Source organism: Parasteatoda tepidariorum, chromosome 2 (genome assembly GCF_043381705.1).
Source record: "Parasteatoda tepidariorum isolate YZ-2023 chromosome 2, CAS_Ptep_4.0, whole genome shotgun sequence".
Taxonomy (NCBI): domain Eukaryota; kingdom Metazoa; phylum Arthropoda; class Arachnida; order Araneae; family Theridiidae; genus Parasteatoda; species Parasteatoda tepidariorum.
The window spans coordinates 15349660-15366772 of record NC_092205.1 but is presented as its reverse complement, the minus strand read 5'-3'; the positions used below and the strand labels follow the sequence as shown (position 1 = coordinate 15366772).

Genomic DNA, 17113 nt, shown 5'->3' with positions numbered 1-17113 from the left:
AACACGCCAGACAAAAATATAATTCTTGCTATCTTTTACAATATATATCATAAAATTTTTTAAAAAAAGGTTATAGTTTTATAGTCTTACTGAAATCCTGGACTTCGATAAATAAGAAGATCATTCGTTCTTGATAAAAGAAACAACTATATGACGTTGCAAGAGCATGTGATTCAATTGGACCACAAAAAATGGCAAGTCTTAAGCTGACATGAACAAATCAAATGTGAGATAAAGAATTTTTACTTTTGTTTTGCTGTAGAAGAAAAAATCATCTACAAGAAACATCTTTCATCAGTTTCTTTAAATGAAGAGAAAGGTGTATATATGTAACGATTTTTAGATATCATTTTTATTAATTCTTATTACTTTTTAGCTGTTTTGATTTCCTCATTTCACACAATTTAAGTAAGCAAGCAAAAAGAAGGCTGCGCAACGTCATTTCCAGAGTTGGCGCTTAGTTTGAGCTTAGCATCTATGTGATGTGCACTTAAATGCAAACATGCTTTCTCCATAGGGATAATGGTTTTTTCTTAACTTACAACAAATAAAATCCATTTATTTTTTATATGTTTTATTTATAAAGAGTTAACAGAGACAAAAAAATGAGGAAAAGAACAAAATTAAATTTTATTTTCTACTTTTTTATCAAGTCACAATTGCATTAATAAACTGTCACAATTATTTTATTACCGACCTTCTCACTGATACTGAACTAATTATAATCTGATAATAAAAAGTAATTAGCTCTAAACATTAAAAAATCATAAGCTTATAAAATGAGAACAAATAAATTAACTTTTGAAAATTTTAAATTGAACTAAGATGTACTTTTCCTGCAGTTAAGATTTAAGAGAAGTTATCACTGTTTAAGATAGAATAAAATATACAAAAACTAAAATATACATTAATAGTAGATCACAAAATGCCAAATACAAAATGATGACGTTAGGTTAAGACACACAATGGAAATGTTAAATACAAATATATTTACAAATAGAAGTTTCAAATTATTTGTTTAACTTATTTAACAAGGGGTCTGGTTTTTCCATCTTCATCACATGCCTGCTGACGATATTTTTTAACCTCTGCTAAGTAACGAGTCCATGCATCAGATGTAGGTGAAGGTTCCTAAAAATTAATTTCAAAAAAGATTCTCAATAATAAATTCTTAAAAAAATAGTAAATATTGTATTTAAGTATTTCCGCAACAGCTCATTTGTGTCGTAACACAGCAATTTTGCAACAAACAGCGTCACTATGGCTATGGAGTCACTATTGCGCACAAACTGGTAGCCATTGATCTGAAGCTGGATGGGCTTCAGATCAATGACTACCAAAAAAAGAGAACCAATTTATTAAGTTTCAGATATTGCAGATATCTATTAAACTGAAGAAGTCATTTCGCAGAAAACTGTACGAATATGTTTATTTAGAAGATAAAACTTTAAATACAAAGAAAGAAAATTACACTCAACAAAACTAAACATAACTCTTCAAGAGAAGAACATAACTAACTACAAAAACACCCACTTCTTTCTAGCTGAGACATAACAGGAAGTGACATAGCTGAGAGTTAAACACTGCCAATTTATTTGTTTACATTTTCCAACATGATGAACATTCTGGATAATGCCAGAGAATGCTCCAAGAATCCCATTGAACATTTATAGAATAAAATTCAAGAGGTCAATGTTTGTGTGCAAAATCCTGCACCTGTAATACTTTCACAATCATAGACATCTATTGAGGCTGAATATTCTTACAGGAGACTTCCACCTACTTGTTGAGTCTATGCCACGTCAAGTTGCTGCACTTCATCGAGCTATAGGAGGTCCATCACTATATTTAGAGGTATCACGTCAGGTTTGTCACCTCAGACATTACTCCTAAATATGCCCAAATGTGAAACCTCCTGAGGGTACAAGACATTTGTATTGATACAAAACACCAACACACCAACCTTTAATGTCATTAGGATATTCAAATGTTTTGATCTTTTCTTAACAATCTAAGACATTCAAGTAAGGGCTAAATATTAGAGCTTTTTCATCATTAAAGTGATTATAAGATGAATATATTAAAGTGTGTTGGCTACTTATTTACTTAAAAAAATACTGTGTGCTAGACCTGAAAATTTAAATTTTCAGTTAGTAGCCATTTTATTCTCCAAATCAATGAGTCGGTAACCTATATTGATAGATCCTTTTCATTTAATAGCCACTTTTTGCTTGGATTATTATTTATTTATTTTTTTAAAATTACTTTAAAAATAATCTACGACAGTAAAAAGTTAATTCATTGACAAAATTTAGTTAAACTTACCGACTTTAAAGAACATCATTCAAAAAAATTTGGGGAGGCAAAATACATTTAAGATATACATTACAACTTCAAAATATATGAATTGTTTAAGAACTCTCTTTTCACCACAAATGGATGGATTCTTAAGGAACACAATTTTGAATGATATAAGACATTTTAAAGAAAATTCTATTTTTCATAGTCTTTTTCAACATTAATAAACTTTTCTCATTGAAGATTAAAAAATAAAAACAATTGGAAAAATTTGGTGTTTATTTAAGTCTAAATTTTTTTTGTTGATTCTCCACATTTTACCTTTTTGGCACACTTACATAATTCAATACTCGAAATCAGTGACTCCTGACTCATGCAAAAATTTAATATTTCCCTTTTGTTAAATTTATATACTTCCATTTCCGTGATCTCAGTATATAGTCTTCATCTGACTTACTTTTGGTTTAAATTTTAACTTTTTGGGGGCAGTAGGGGATGCGGTTGTTTGCAGTATTTTACCATTAACCGCAGAAACTCCCATCCTAACAACATGGTAAAATCAGCCTCCCTCATCCGATAACACAGCAATGTCTGTCAGTGCTTCCACATCAATTTCCATTTTTGTACTATTTCCTATTTCTTTTATATATTTATATGAATTGTAGTTTGACAAATTTGCCAGTAACTTGTACTTGGAGTTTTGATTTGAGACAAATATATATCTTATTTTAAAAGAATGGAATGATGAAACTAGTTCTAGTTTTCTATAATTTATCTAAGGCTGATTTAGCTTTTCCAAAATCATTAAATAAATTCACAGGAGGCTCATAGAGTGCATGCAGGAATTATGTCCTCATTTTTTTTAACATGGATTTATACCAGAAGAAAATAACAAACATGAGAGCCAAGATGATAAGGAGTCATATATAGTGCGGCTTTGAGGAGAACTCCTCCAGACTGAAAGTCTAGGGCTGCCTGCTGATATGGTAACAAGCGATAGCACATTTCTTGTGGGGATGAAATGGAGGAGAGAAGGTGTCAATTGGTTTACTAAGGACGAACTACGCTAAGATAAAGACAAAACTATTCACTCCACACACCTATTCGAAGTGACCTTTCCTCGTTACCATAGTACCCGCCACGACAAGAGATGGTTGTCGGGAGGGGTTCTCCTGAAAGCCACACTATAGATTGACTTATTTGTGGATAGAATCTATGTTCTTCTAGTCACCAAATTAGATAGAAACTAAATTTGTTTCCACCCTAAAAGTATTTGAATCTGTTAGATTTCTGACATTATAGATCCAAATAAATAGATAAATCAGACTTTACCTCATGTGAACCTTCAACCTTCTGCTTCTTAACCATGCCTGTCTTGAGCACCTTTCCACCACGTCTCTTCACCTGAGAAGAAATAAAGCACTTCCACCATTAGCATAATCCATGCACCCTTAGAAAGGGATATCTTCTTGGAACAGCCTTACATTTTATTACAGCCTGAAAGGGCAACAATTGGGAGCATACCAAACACTACCTTTAAGTTGTAACATACACTTATAAATCAAGCTGCTTCATAGAGATATAAAACAATGAACTAATAAATGATTAAAGCAAAGCAACTAGTATATGAACAATCAAAAAATCGTTACAAGTTAAAATCCTAAAGTTAAAATGTTTCATTTACAAGTTATAATAAACAATTAAAAATCTAAAATTTTATTTCACTATTATTAATACAGTGAAACATTGTTTGTACACTAATGATGTTGTTTTATAAATCATCGAGTTTCAATTGTACCTAAATAAAATATTTCACTTACATATAACTTATAAAATTTTTGGTTCAATCATTAATTTTCCCTCTAAAGGAAAAACGATCATTTTTTTTTTAAAAGTCACCATGTTTATGAGCAGCAGTAGTGCAAAACTATTGCAGAGATTCCTTGTCGGATCAAGTTATTTTTGGCAATAATAAAATTTAAAATAACATTCAATAATTGATGTTTTATATTTTATTTACTACGTTCTTTTCTGCATCAAGTATTCAGTTACAGCATACATATAACAGATAAAGATGTAAATTAAATAATAAGCAGTAAAAGAATACCTTACCAAATTCATAGTATTTGTATTTTTTAAGTTCTAAAACTTGACATTTGTTGACAAACTGTTAAAAAGGATAAAAAAGAAATTATTCTATTAAAATACTCGATGTAAGGTATGAGCACCCGAAATTGGTATTATTTATTATATAATTGGTTTTTTATTGCATCTTTCTATCGGCCTTAAAAAAATAAAAAAGTTCTTACATATTTTTTCTCTCTTTAGAATTCAATAATTTTTTAAAAAAGAATTTTTTTGAGACATTTAATTAAAGAAAAAGTAATTAAAATTATGATTCAATCATTTGATTTAAATCATTAACTTTCTGCAAATGGTAAAAGCTTAGTTTCACAAAAAATACCTCAGAAAACTTTCAGCCAATGATTTTAAAATAACCATTAATAAAATATTATGATAAGGTATGATCCAGGGATGAGATTAGCCAAAAGGCAAAAAAGCTGAATTTCCACGATAGTAAATTTTACGCAAGCGCAACCCTTTAATAATAAATTCCAGACAGTTTAAGGTAATAAATAATGTGTTGACATACAATTGTGTACTAATCTATTATTATATAAATGATTACATTGATACTTAACATTTAGTGAAAATAAAAATTACCAATTGAAAAAATAAAGCTGGAAATTATATTTTTCCTCAGTTCACATAAGAGACAATTATTACTTGAAAAACTACCTGGTTACTACCTACAATATTCAAATCGTGTGAATAAGAATCGAGATATTAGCAGATTCCAGGCTTGGGACCTATAAAAGGCTTGTCAGATGCAGAGTCGTTTGAACTAGAAAAATCGGACCTATCTGGAGGGCGGGTAAAAAATTCGGAAAATCTTATCTGCTGCAAGTAAAAGGGGAAAAAATAGCTAAAATAAGTCAAAATGAGAAAGGATTGGTAGCTATGTAGTTTGAATTTTCTGTTTCTCTTTGAAAATCGGTGAATTTCTGAAAAAGCGGAATACTTATTAAAAAAAGTTAAATTTTTAGAAAAATCTGAATTTTTGATAAAAAAGCTGAAATTCAAGAGATAAAAGTGAAAAATGCGGAAATCCGCTAAAAAGCGGAAAAATCTCATCCCTGATGATCGGAAGAACCTTCCTTTTCCAGAACATATAATAAAACAGACCAATTCTTCATCACAGAAATGTCATTCACTGAAAACTTGATACCATTAATATAAATTACTCCATATCACAAAAAAAAAAATCTGAGTTCTGCACATTGATAATAGAAAGAAGAAAAAAATATTCTTTCTATCCCTGATTTCTTAAAATACATTCTTGACTGTTTTGGAGTAATTTTAATCATTTCTTGAAAGCTAAATAAGAAAGTGATTATCAAGTTTGAAAAGATATTCCTTAAGAAGGCATATGTAAGATGTGTGTGCATAAAAAAGAATAATTACACATGACATACGGACATATTACCATCAGAAATAAATAAATACAATAAAATTAACGAAATTTATATATTATACACTAAACATTGAGCGTTTTTTCATTAAATAAATATTTTTTAATTTGCTCCATATTCTGGTTAGGCAGTAGTACTAGAATTATTTTTTTTATTATATTATTTATATTATGGTCACATATCCGAAAAACATGTTTTTTGCCCCAATGCCTAAAATTTTTTTAACAGTTTAACTTTTAGAACATTCTTTTTAAAATAAAAGATGCTCATTGAAAGAATATTTCTATATCGTGATCTGTAGATGGAGGGGGATACGAGTTATCCCCTTCGAGTTGGTCCCTTTCTCTGATGTTTTTTTAAGATTCTCACAGGTAGTTGCCAAGACTTCGCAATTATTATGCCACAGAGCACGATACAGAAATCTCCCTCTCATTGAAATTAAAGTAACGGAATACTTTTAAGCACAATTTATATATTTGTTGCTTATTTATGCTGATGTGAACTATATTTTGGAATATTTCATTGGCACAATCTGTCGCACCAACTAAAATCGCCAAGGAGCCAAATAAATTTTACACTTGCAAATTTAAAATAAAAAAAAACAGAACATGTAGATGTTTCCCCGGGGGTGGCTATGAGTTATATTTTTCAAGTTGGTCCTGTTCTGTGATGTTTTTTTCTTTTTAATTTCTAACGTCGAACACTGCCAGAAAGTTGCAAAGTCTTTGCGATTATTCTGGCATAGATCACGATATGGAAATCTCCCCTATACCTCAAGCTACAAGTAACCTACAGTTTTTTTTCCTTTATGATTTTGTTATGATCCTTTATGATATGAGACCAAAATGTATGTTTAATCTTATTGTGTTAACAGACTTAAATATATAACTTTGCTAATGAACTACATGGTATTTTACTTTCTTTGCACAGTTACATTTTGTCACTTTAATTATATATATTAATTATACATATATATACTATATATATATATTTAATTACATATATATTGCGGTTTATTTAAAGTTAAACTGATACAAATTGTTGTGTCGAATATTAACAGATACTCCAACTCAAGATTGACTTAATGAGTGATCATTGCAAATTAACAACCGAACAAATTACTAAAGTTGTAGTTGATAACTTACTGCACTGTCTAATTTCTTAAGTTTTTCATCAGCACTTTTACTGCCCTCGCCATCAGACGTTCCACTGGTTTCACCCTTTGCTTCTTCTTCCATTTTTTTCTTGAATAATTCCAAAAAGCTTCCATCATTAGCAAAAGTATTTATCCCTTGCTTTTTAGAAGTAATTATATTAATTATTCCTGTGTTACTGCTGCTATTACTATCTTGATTTTCAATAATAGCTTCATGATGTGACCGACGCCTGCGATGTGGATGCGACATTTTGAATGTTTATTATTATATTATTGTTATGAACACTCACGAGAGAAAAATTCTGAACTGTACCGCTTCGCAACGCATGCGCAATAAATTAACACAAAAAAAACATTTTTTAAATAAAATTTAACAGGTGTTGTATTGAACATAAAAATAATTATGTGTATATAGTTATTCCTTTTGCAAATGATTTTCCGTAAATTTATAAACTATTGAATAGTTCACCATGAGTATGTAAATAAAGAATAAGTACTGTCTTTAAAATTTCAAGTTGTGAAATTTGAGTTGCCATTTATAGTTGTAATTTATTTCGAAAATACTTACAAAATACATAATAAATAATAAAATTTGTGATCGTTGTAATGGCAGCCACAAAATGATCTGCCGTCTGTTGAAATTTTCTTTATTTTGCCGAATTATTATAATATTTTTACAGGTAAAATGTTTGTTAATTATATTATTCATTAATTGCTGCAAGTGCTTATTCTAAATTATTTATTTTCTCTTTAGATTAGTGTTTTAGTACGTTTCTAAAAGTTACTAGTTAAAATTGTCTTTGCACATAGAGCACTGTTTATGTTTAGTTTCTATTCTTTACTGAATAAGCAAATATTTATTGTAACTCCTTTAATGTTGTATTATAAAACGAGTATGGAACTTCCTCTGAAGGAAGAATAGTTTTGTTTCCTTCGCTCCAAAAAAAAGGAAAAAATCTATCGTTATAACATATTATCAACACATACATTTATTTTCTTCCTTACTTTAATACATATACATGTAAAAAAAAATAATTTACACAAAATTTATATGTTATATCATTATATATAGTCTATAACTGTTACATTAGTCTATAAAATATTTTCAAACCATTGTTTTCCTACCAAAGGTATATTTTACGTAGCTTAATTATTAAAGATTCTTTCATTTTTATATTGCCTACTTTAAATGGCATTAATTTGAGTTGATTGATAAGAATGCAAAGAGATAATTTAAGTTTATTGATTTACATTATTTATGCCTATTTTTAATTATAAGGATTTTATAACTGGAAACATTTTATATTCATTTGAGTTCTAATGAGTGTTCTAAACTGGACAAAGTTTTGATACAGCATATTATACTGGAAATTAAACTTTCCTGCCAAACATTTTGATTAAATTTGGGTCATAAATGCCTAGTCTTGTAAAACTAAATTTGTAATTACAACAGCAGGGAATTAAATAAAATACTATTGTACACGAAAAAATTATATACTAAGAGAAAATTGAGTTCATAACCAACTTTCATTACTTTGTAATTATAACTAATGAAGGTTTTTCCTTATAACAGTTACATTAATAACAGAAGACACTCAAAATAATGAACCTAGTATGGAACATGTAAAAAAAAAAAACTTATATGTTTATAAAATTTAAGTTATGTTTATTTCCTTTTAAATATATTGTATGTTCATTAAAAACATTCAAAATTATGAAAAAATAAAAATTATTTAATAACATTATTATTTTGTAAAAAAAATATGTAACCATATATATAAATATAACCCTTGTCAGATAACCTTAAAATAATGTATAGGTAAATAATTCCAGCAGGGTTTTATTCATGAAATGTTTTAATAATTTAGCCCAGAAAACTGAAATGTTCATAAACAGTCATTCTCATGTCATCAGATTTAGTCCTTGCACATCCATTCGCTTATGCACAAGCAGGTCTTCTTACATGTACTATTTTCTAAAAGTTTTCATCCTTGTGAAGGGAAATTGCATTAGACCAGTGGTTCCCAATTGGTGTTCTGTGAAACCTTAGGGTTCTGCTGAAGAGTTAAAAGGGTTCCAGGATTTAGCATTTTTTATAACCAGTGATGAGTTTTGAAACCTCGGATAATATTTAGATCCAAACCTATAATTCATAATTTATTTAATCTAACGGTTGTCTTTAACAAAATTATTTCAAGTAAAATGTTATTTTTTGAAGGAAAATATGTTTCTAATAACAGTATATTGAATAAATTACGAAAAAACAAGCATTTATAAAATATTCCATTAGTATTTCCTATTGCGCTTCTCAAATCAAAATAGCAAAACTCCTTAATAAAGAAATATGTTTCCATAATAACCATTTTCAACATTTATAGCAGTTCTTTTAAGTTTTTATTTCAAAGTAATCCATAATTCAGCTTATTTTAATCCTTTTCATTATATGTGTGTGCACCAGAATCAAATTCATGACTAGACTAAATGTAGCTCAAGGACTGCAAATTTAACTGTAGGCCATAACACTAAATTTAAGATTATTAGTGATAAAACGATGGAAAATCTTCATTTTTCTAAATAAATATTTTAAATATAGTCCCTTATAGGTTATAATGTCCGTAATTACTTTGAACTTTATTTATAAAGTTGGGGTTCCTCCGAAAGTAGGTTGATTATTTAAGGTTCTGTTGCTGAAAAAAATTGGAAACTGCTGCATTAGTGATTAGTCCTTGCTGTATCCTAATTTTCAGATTATCAAAGACAATGAAGCAGTAAGGGTGCATAGGGTTTTTAAAAAGTGCTTAGAGGTGTTAAATTGTGTTTTTGAAAAGACCTTAAACACACTTTTTTTATTGGGTGTATTGTAAAAACTACTTCAATTTCTTCTATTTTTTTTTTTTTTTTAAATGAGATTATTCTTTGCTTTGTGATCATGAATTACTAAAAAAAACATAATTTTTGCAATGTTCCATTCAGTATTTTCACAATTTATTCAACCACAATTCATTTTGTCATCAGTATCATACAGAAGTACTTTACATGTTGGATGAGTTACTCTCCAGTCTGCATATGCATAGACTGAGCTGAATTCTGTGGAAAGGATTCTTGCAATTACGTATAACTCTGCAGCATTTTTCTCGTCCTCTGTATCTGAACCAATAATCTCTTGAATTTTTACTGATCATGGGAACCAAATTTATAACCCTAAAACACAATATTTTAAATAATGATATTAAAAAATACATTCATTATGAAATTGGAAGAATTTTTAAGCATTCATAACTTTTATTTTTCAAGTTCAGGAATTTATTTTTCTTCACCTTGTACATTTTTTTTTCTTGTCTGTTTAAAATTACGAGACGGTATCAATTTCAGTGGCTAATAAAAGTTAAACGTCTAAAAAAAACTTAATGCTTTTTTATTTAAGGAAATTCTTCTAGTGCATTTTATGATTCATTTGATGTCACTTTTATATTTTCTGAAATCAAATATGAAAAATTACGTTTCCTCATTTTGTGTTTATAGTAATTCTTGCTGGTCACTATCTGATATATGATTACTACTGTTAAATTTTTTCATTCAGATGAGAAGAAAATTTATTCAAAATAAAAAATTAACGAAAACAAAGAATGCATTGAAGTAAGCTTAAAAATAAAAAAAAAGAATGCTAGTTACATGCGAAACAATTTATTTTTAAAGCTAGAAGTTGATGCGGCACCGTAGTGACGTCACTGACTGAAATCAGAATCTCGGAGCCGCACGAGTCTCTTCAAAGGAGTGACCTAGCCCTTCTATTCATTCCCTGCCAGCAAGTAGCGCAATGCTAATTTCAAAAAAACAAATACTAGTTATTGTAAGACGCAGTAGCAAAAATTGCTAATAGCTTCTGATTTTCCGGGTTTCCGATCGTTTTTTATTTTTCAAATTCCGATTTGTTGAATACGATATTATTACAGCACACGAATTTCGAATTAGAGTCTATATATCCTGCTGAAGTCCACGAATCAAGATCACTAAGAAATCCAAATTTCTGTTCAGTGTTTCGCAGTGAACTTATTGCTATTCAAACAGGTCTGGAATTCTGGAAAATATCAGGACTAGAGCCACTTTTGCGAATGTCTGAATCTTCACGGACAGTCGTAGCTGTATTCAGCACCTGAGCAATTGGGAGAGAGTTACGGACAGGACTGGGTCTCTATACTTCGTTTATTAAATGCCCTCTCAGCTTCCCATGACATCCATATTCAGTGGATACCCTCACACGTGGGTCTTTTTGGCAACGAACGTACTGATCAGTTAGCAAAAGAAGGTATTTCCCTCCCAGCCTCTCCAAACACGGCCCTCATTTACTCTGAATTATTTTCTATCCGCAAATCTTAAGTTAATAAAGCTTGGTTTGTTCCACCAGATCACAATTGGTATCCCCGCAAGCGTCCTGGAGGAGCCCTTGTCATTCAGGGTACACGTGCCGACCAAACCGCTACCTGTAGATTTGTCAGTGGGCATACTAAGAGCCTCACTTTCAGTGGACAAATTAAACTTTTTCCATCTTGTAAAAATTGCAACTCCAGCGAGGCTAGTCCTCACCATCTACTTGATTGCCTGGATTTCATCATGGAAGAGGTTCTTGAGAGACCTCTCCTTTTCCTCGATTTTTTGAAGACTCACGGCCTTATGGATCTGGTATAGCTCCGCTATCCCAGCTGGGATTGGAAACAACAACAACGAATTAGAGTAATCACTTCTGGGTGCTCTCGATTAACAACGATTCCATCATTAATCCTTATCTTTTTCCGATCATTTTTTTTTTTTATATTTATTTATCCATGTTTGGAATAACGTGGATACGAATTAGAATTAGAGTAAATCATTAGAATTAGAGTAACAACGAATTAGAGTAATCACTTCTGGGTGCTCTCGATTAACAACGATTCCATCATTAATCCTTATCTGTTTCCGATCATTTTTTTATATATATATTTATTTATCCATGTTTAGTGATCTCTATCTTTCAAACTTCAGTATTTTTACTACAATAAAATTTCGACACCTGAAGTTCGAATTTGAGGTAATCCTTTTTTGATGCGTATGTTTCACGACTATTCCGCCGTCAATCCACATTATTTCCCCGGCAATTATTTTTAGATATTTTTCGTTTTTCGGCTTTTTTACACAGTCATCCAAATTCCGGTATTTTCAATTCAATGTTATTACGACACGTGAATTTCAAATTTGAATAATACATTTTTGACGTACTCAGTTCACTAGGATTCAGTCGTAAATCTATTTTTTTCTTAAGTTTAGGGGGAGTTATTTATCGATATTACGACCGTTTCAAAATGGTTTATTAAATTCATATTTTTCAATACGATATTTCGACACCCGAATTTCAAATTTGAGCAATATAATTCAAATTTGAATCATTATTGCTCGAATTTCAAATTTGAGCAATATTTCAATTATAAAATTCGTTTATTCAAACATAATTTCGTGTGAAATATGACTTTCAGTTAATATTTATGGTTTTATTTAATAATAGTAAAAAAAAGAAATTGAATTGTAAGGTAGACAATTTTTACATCATTTTAAGGAGTGTAATTTTAAATGGCAAAATACGAAATTTCAGCAAAATCGGTCGAATAGTTCCTGAGAAATCGAATTTTAAAAAAACTATATTTAAAGGTTAATTTCGCAAGAACTAATTAAATTAAGAAGTTAATTTCGACCGATTTTGCTCAAATTTTGTATTCTGTTATGTAAAACTACATTCTTTAAAATGATCTGAAAAAAAAGTTGTACCTTACAGTTCAAAACTTTTCGACTATTAAATAAAACATTAAATAATCACTTAAAGTTACTTTTTGCATGAAATTATTTTTAGTTAAACGAATTTTATATAAACGATTTTTACGCCTAAGCTTGGAAAAGCGCGTCATTCAATATTACTACACTTGTAGTATTCGCAACATCCCGTGTTCTTTCAATTTAACTTTTGACGAAACAAATAAAAAATGAATTCGTAAGACACCGCAAACATGCTATGATGCTACCCAAAAAATAGTAAACGGCGATAATTTACATAATTATAGTTAAATAAAGAGATGACACACCAAACGTGGCTAACCTAACACTTTATTTATGCTGTGATATTAATTTTCTTAAATTTTTTTAGGCTAACGACTTGTTAGAATTTATAAATTGCAGTTAACTTATGAATGGTGAAATTACTCGTAAATTTAATAAAAAATCACAATAATAAAACTTCCTAGAATGTTACGCATGGTCAAACATCGCTTCGTAAGCATAACATAAGCGGAGGGATACACTGGAAGTTTTGTAAATTTCTTTCGGTTTTAGGAAGCTTGTTATTGTTTACATTCAGTCAACCATCAATTGTTTATTTTAAGATATCTGCTAACGCTCAAGCTCAAAGGCGATCGTAGTTCTACCATACCATTCTTTCCGACATCTTATAGTGTGACACTAACGAAACGCTTACACCGATCGAAGGCGTTTGTCCTATGAAACCAAGCCTTTAAATGTAAAAACTTAGTGGGGAAAAAATGCTTAAAAAAAATTTTTTNATTTTTTACATCATCAAACCATTGCATCAAAATTTTGTAAATCAAATTTTTTTTCATAAAAATATCAAATTTCTGGAGTATTAACTTCTACAACTGCGAAAAATATTCTGTAAACATGAATCGTAGCAGTATGTTATGGAATCATTGTAATGGATAAATAAATAGAGCTTTTATCGCATAGAAATTCGCTACCTAATTTCATTATAAGACCGAAACTTTTTGATACAAAACATCTTTTGTTTTTTTTTTTTTCTTTTATTATGTGAAATTTCGTACTTAGAAATGGTTGTTATCTACTCTTAAAATGGAAGCTCAAAATAATAAATTTATTATCAATGTTTCAAAAAAAAAAAAAAAAAATTACTGCGAACATTTAGTTAGGCTTTGTGGTGCCCCCCTATCCTCTGGTGCCCTAAGCACGTGCTTAGTGTGCTTAATGGTTAATCCGGCCTTGAAACCAAGCCTTTAAATGTAAAAACTTAGCGGAAAAAAATGCTTAAAAATTTTTTTTTAACTTTCTGAACTCTACTTTCCTTGTAGTTTCAGGGAAATATTTTTGTTATAATTTACTTACTAAGTTTTAACAAAAATATTTCTTTGAAATATTTTACTTAGTATGTTTTTTAACTATTTTGTTGACCTCAGGAAAAATCTCCAAAATTAAAGTTAAAAGGAAAAATAAAATACCCCAAAAATTTGCTGCTAGACTAACCTGCTGATATTTTGACTATTAAAACTTACACACAATGCTCATCTTTCCCTAAAGATCTTCAGAAATACCCTATATATTTCTATAGGTAATTTTCCTTGCCCATCTGGTATTTCATTCGCGTTTGTCCTTATGTCAACTAAATAAAATATATACTTAAATTTATTAAAGAAAATTCAAAATTTACTCTTTAGTTAAGATTAGTTCGTGTTTGCTCTTATTCTCTACTACTTGATTACGCAAGATTTCCCTAAATTAATATTATCAAGTTTATTATCAGATACATAAAGTAACATCAGATCATGAAAGAGGTTGGAACTTAGTTCTTGAGACGCCATTGACCATAGTCTGTGTGCATAGTGACAGCATAGTGACCATCTACAGTGGTGGTGCATGAGTGAAATTTCTTTTTTATATAATAGGACATAAATCTGCATAGTATTTTTCAGGCTACTTTTTATTTATTTTCATTTTAAGAAAATTTAAAACTAAGTTATCTTTCCCATTACCACCAATTTTTTTTATTGTTCAAATTGGTTCTTAACATTTGAATTTTCATTTATATATTTTATAATTTAATTTTATGCTTAACAATAATTAATTTTTGTTACAGGTTGTCTTTAATTTCTGTGTTCCTGATCACGATGCAGATGCGTTTCGCCTCCCACACGTACCAGAAGAGGGTTTTACTAATGCTGCAGTGTCTTTCTTATTATCAGGATTTTCTCACTGGGATGCTCAGTACTTCCTTCATATAGCTTTGTATGGCTATACTCATGAGAACACTTTGGCCTTTTTCCCCTTATTTCCTTTACTTTTACGGAAAGCATCGAGTGGGATATCCTATGTCACTCCTTCTGTTTTGAGTGATTTAAATCTTTCCATTTTATCCGGAATCGTGTTGAATACAATACTATTTGTAGCAGCTACTGTCTTCCTCTACAAACTAACTCATACTGTCTTCCACTCTGAGATCATCGCCTATACATCTGCTCTCTTGTTTTCTATAAACCCTGCTTCAATTTTCTTCACGGCTTTATATTCTGAGAGCTTATTTTCGTTCTTTACTTTTGGAGGACTGTGGGCACTAGAAAGTGGTAAATTAGTGATCGCTTTGATACTCCTTTCGTTGAGCGCCGGTGTACGATCGAACGGCGTACTTTCTGCTGGGTTCATTATTTATTGCCTCTTGAAACAATGCGTCAATTCCAGAGCTATATCTTCTCACAAGTCTTCCAGGAGAACATTATTTTTAACATTCAATATATTAAAGATCATCCTGTATTTAATCCTGTTCAGTATTCCATTCATTGCTTATCAGACATACTGTTACTTTTTGTATTGTACAGATATACTGTCTGAGCCAGAAGTGCCTGAGGTAGTTTGGGATTTCGTTACAAAGAATGATCTCAAAATTCCCTCTGAACCCAGCAAATGGTGTTTCTGGAATATTCCTTTGTCATACTTTTATGTACAAAATCGATACTGGAATGTAGGATTTTTAGAATATTTTACACCGAAACAAATTCCAAATTTTTTATTAGCTTTCCCAGTCTTATTTATCATTGTTTTTTCTGGTGTTAAATATTTGAACAAAAACTGGCACGAACTGTGGCATTTAGGTCTTCTAATTCGTCAGTTTCAAGATCCAACTGATGTTTACAGCTACTTGAGAAGTTTTCCGTATTTCATACACGTATTAGTACTCTCTCTATTCTCAACTTTCTGTATTCATATCCAGGTTTGTAAAGCTTTATATTTGTTATTGTGAATAACCGAAATCGGTGGTTTTAGACTTCCGCCATTGAATATTGACAATCACATAGTGGCTTTGGTAAATGTCCAAAATATATACTAGTTAAGCGCCATCAATGCTCGGTGTACCTTACACTGAGGTTTTTTTAATGTGAAGTGCCACTGCCCATTATGCATTTAACCGGTACTCCGAACACTGATGTTTCTCCTAATCTATCCTCAGCAGATATTAAAATAGCGAATGAATATAATAATATCAGTGAATAAATTAATACCAAATCGGATATAACATATATTTCGAACATTCACTAAAGCGACTATGTGATTGTTGACATTCACCGGTGAAATTCTACATTCTCTTGATTTCAGTCCTTCACGGTAATATATTCATTATATAAATTATTTCATGATAAAGCATTTTAGTATTAATTTAATTTTGTTAATTTTAAGCTGACATAAATTAAAATTTTTGAGAGAGTTATTGAAATATGAAGATTTTTATTGAGAATTTCCAATATGTTTGTTACATAAGTATTTTTTTTTTTATTAAGAAACTTTTTTGTTGCTAAATTCTGAATAAATAAATAAAATAAAAATCCTTAATAACAGACAGGCATTTATTTGCAACAGATTCTTTTTGTTTACATCAGACCTTCTGCATGCCTGTAACTGATTGATTAGTAAATGCTGGACTCAGTCGCACACCTGGAGTTTCTTCGATTGTAGTCTTCTTCTTTTTTTTCCTTGCCTTGATTTTATTTTGACATGTGATTTATTGTAGACTCCTCGGGCTTAATGATGCACTATAGTTTTAAAAGCTCCCTACAAAAAAATCTAAGCTTGATGAATCAGGGGCGGGGTGGTATTTAGTAGCTCTCATGCTCTCTCTATTGGGAGCATTGGAGTGGTTTAATGTGCAGCACCACATGCAATGCCATAAACAACACGTGTTTATTACGCTTCATAGCGTAGCATAGCCAACTGTTAACAAACCTTACAGTCAAAAGGTAAACATTCGCCCCTACTAAAAAAAAAAAAAAAAAAATAAAAAAAAAAAAAAAAAAAAACTCAAGCTCGATCC

General features: G+C 30.2%; 2 protein-coding genes across 2 annotated transcripts in view; one reads left to right on the top strand and one right to left on the bottom strand.

Moving 5' to 3' along the window:
• Window positions 1-606: 606 nt before the first annotated feature.
• On the bottom strand, window positions 607-7506 carry LOC107441579 (telomerase RNA component interacting RNase). Its single transcript, XM_016054898.3, has 3 exons — window positions 6977-7506; window positions 3631-3702; window positions 607-1131 (listed from the first exon to the last, which is right to left on the bottom strand). The coding sequence occupies exons 1-3, from the start codon at window positions 7235-7237 to the stop codon at window positions 1024-1026; spliced, it is 441 nt and encodes a 146-aa protein (XP_015910384.1). The 5' UTR covers window positions 7238-7506; the 3' UTR covers window positions 607-1023.
• A 4-nt stretch (window positions 7507-7510) lies between these two features.
• LOC107441578 (phosphatidylinositol glycan anchor biosynthesis class V) overlaps window positions 7511-17113 on the top strand; it is a 14125-nt gene continuing 4522 nt past the window's right edge. Inside the window, exons 1-2 of the mRNA XM_043051191.2 lie at window positions 7511-7667; window positions 14891-16018. Coding sequence (XP_042907125.1) covers window positions 7608-7667; window positions 14891-16018 — 1188 coding nt within the window. The 5' untranslated portion in view covers window positions 7511-7607. The remainder of the gene's footprint in view (window positions 7668-14890; window positions 16019-17113) is intronic.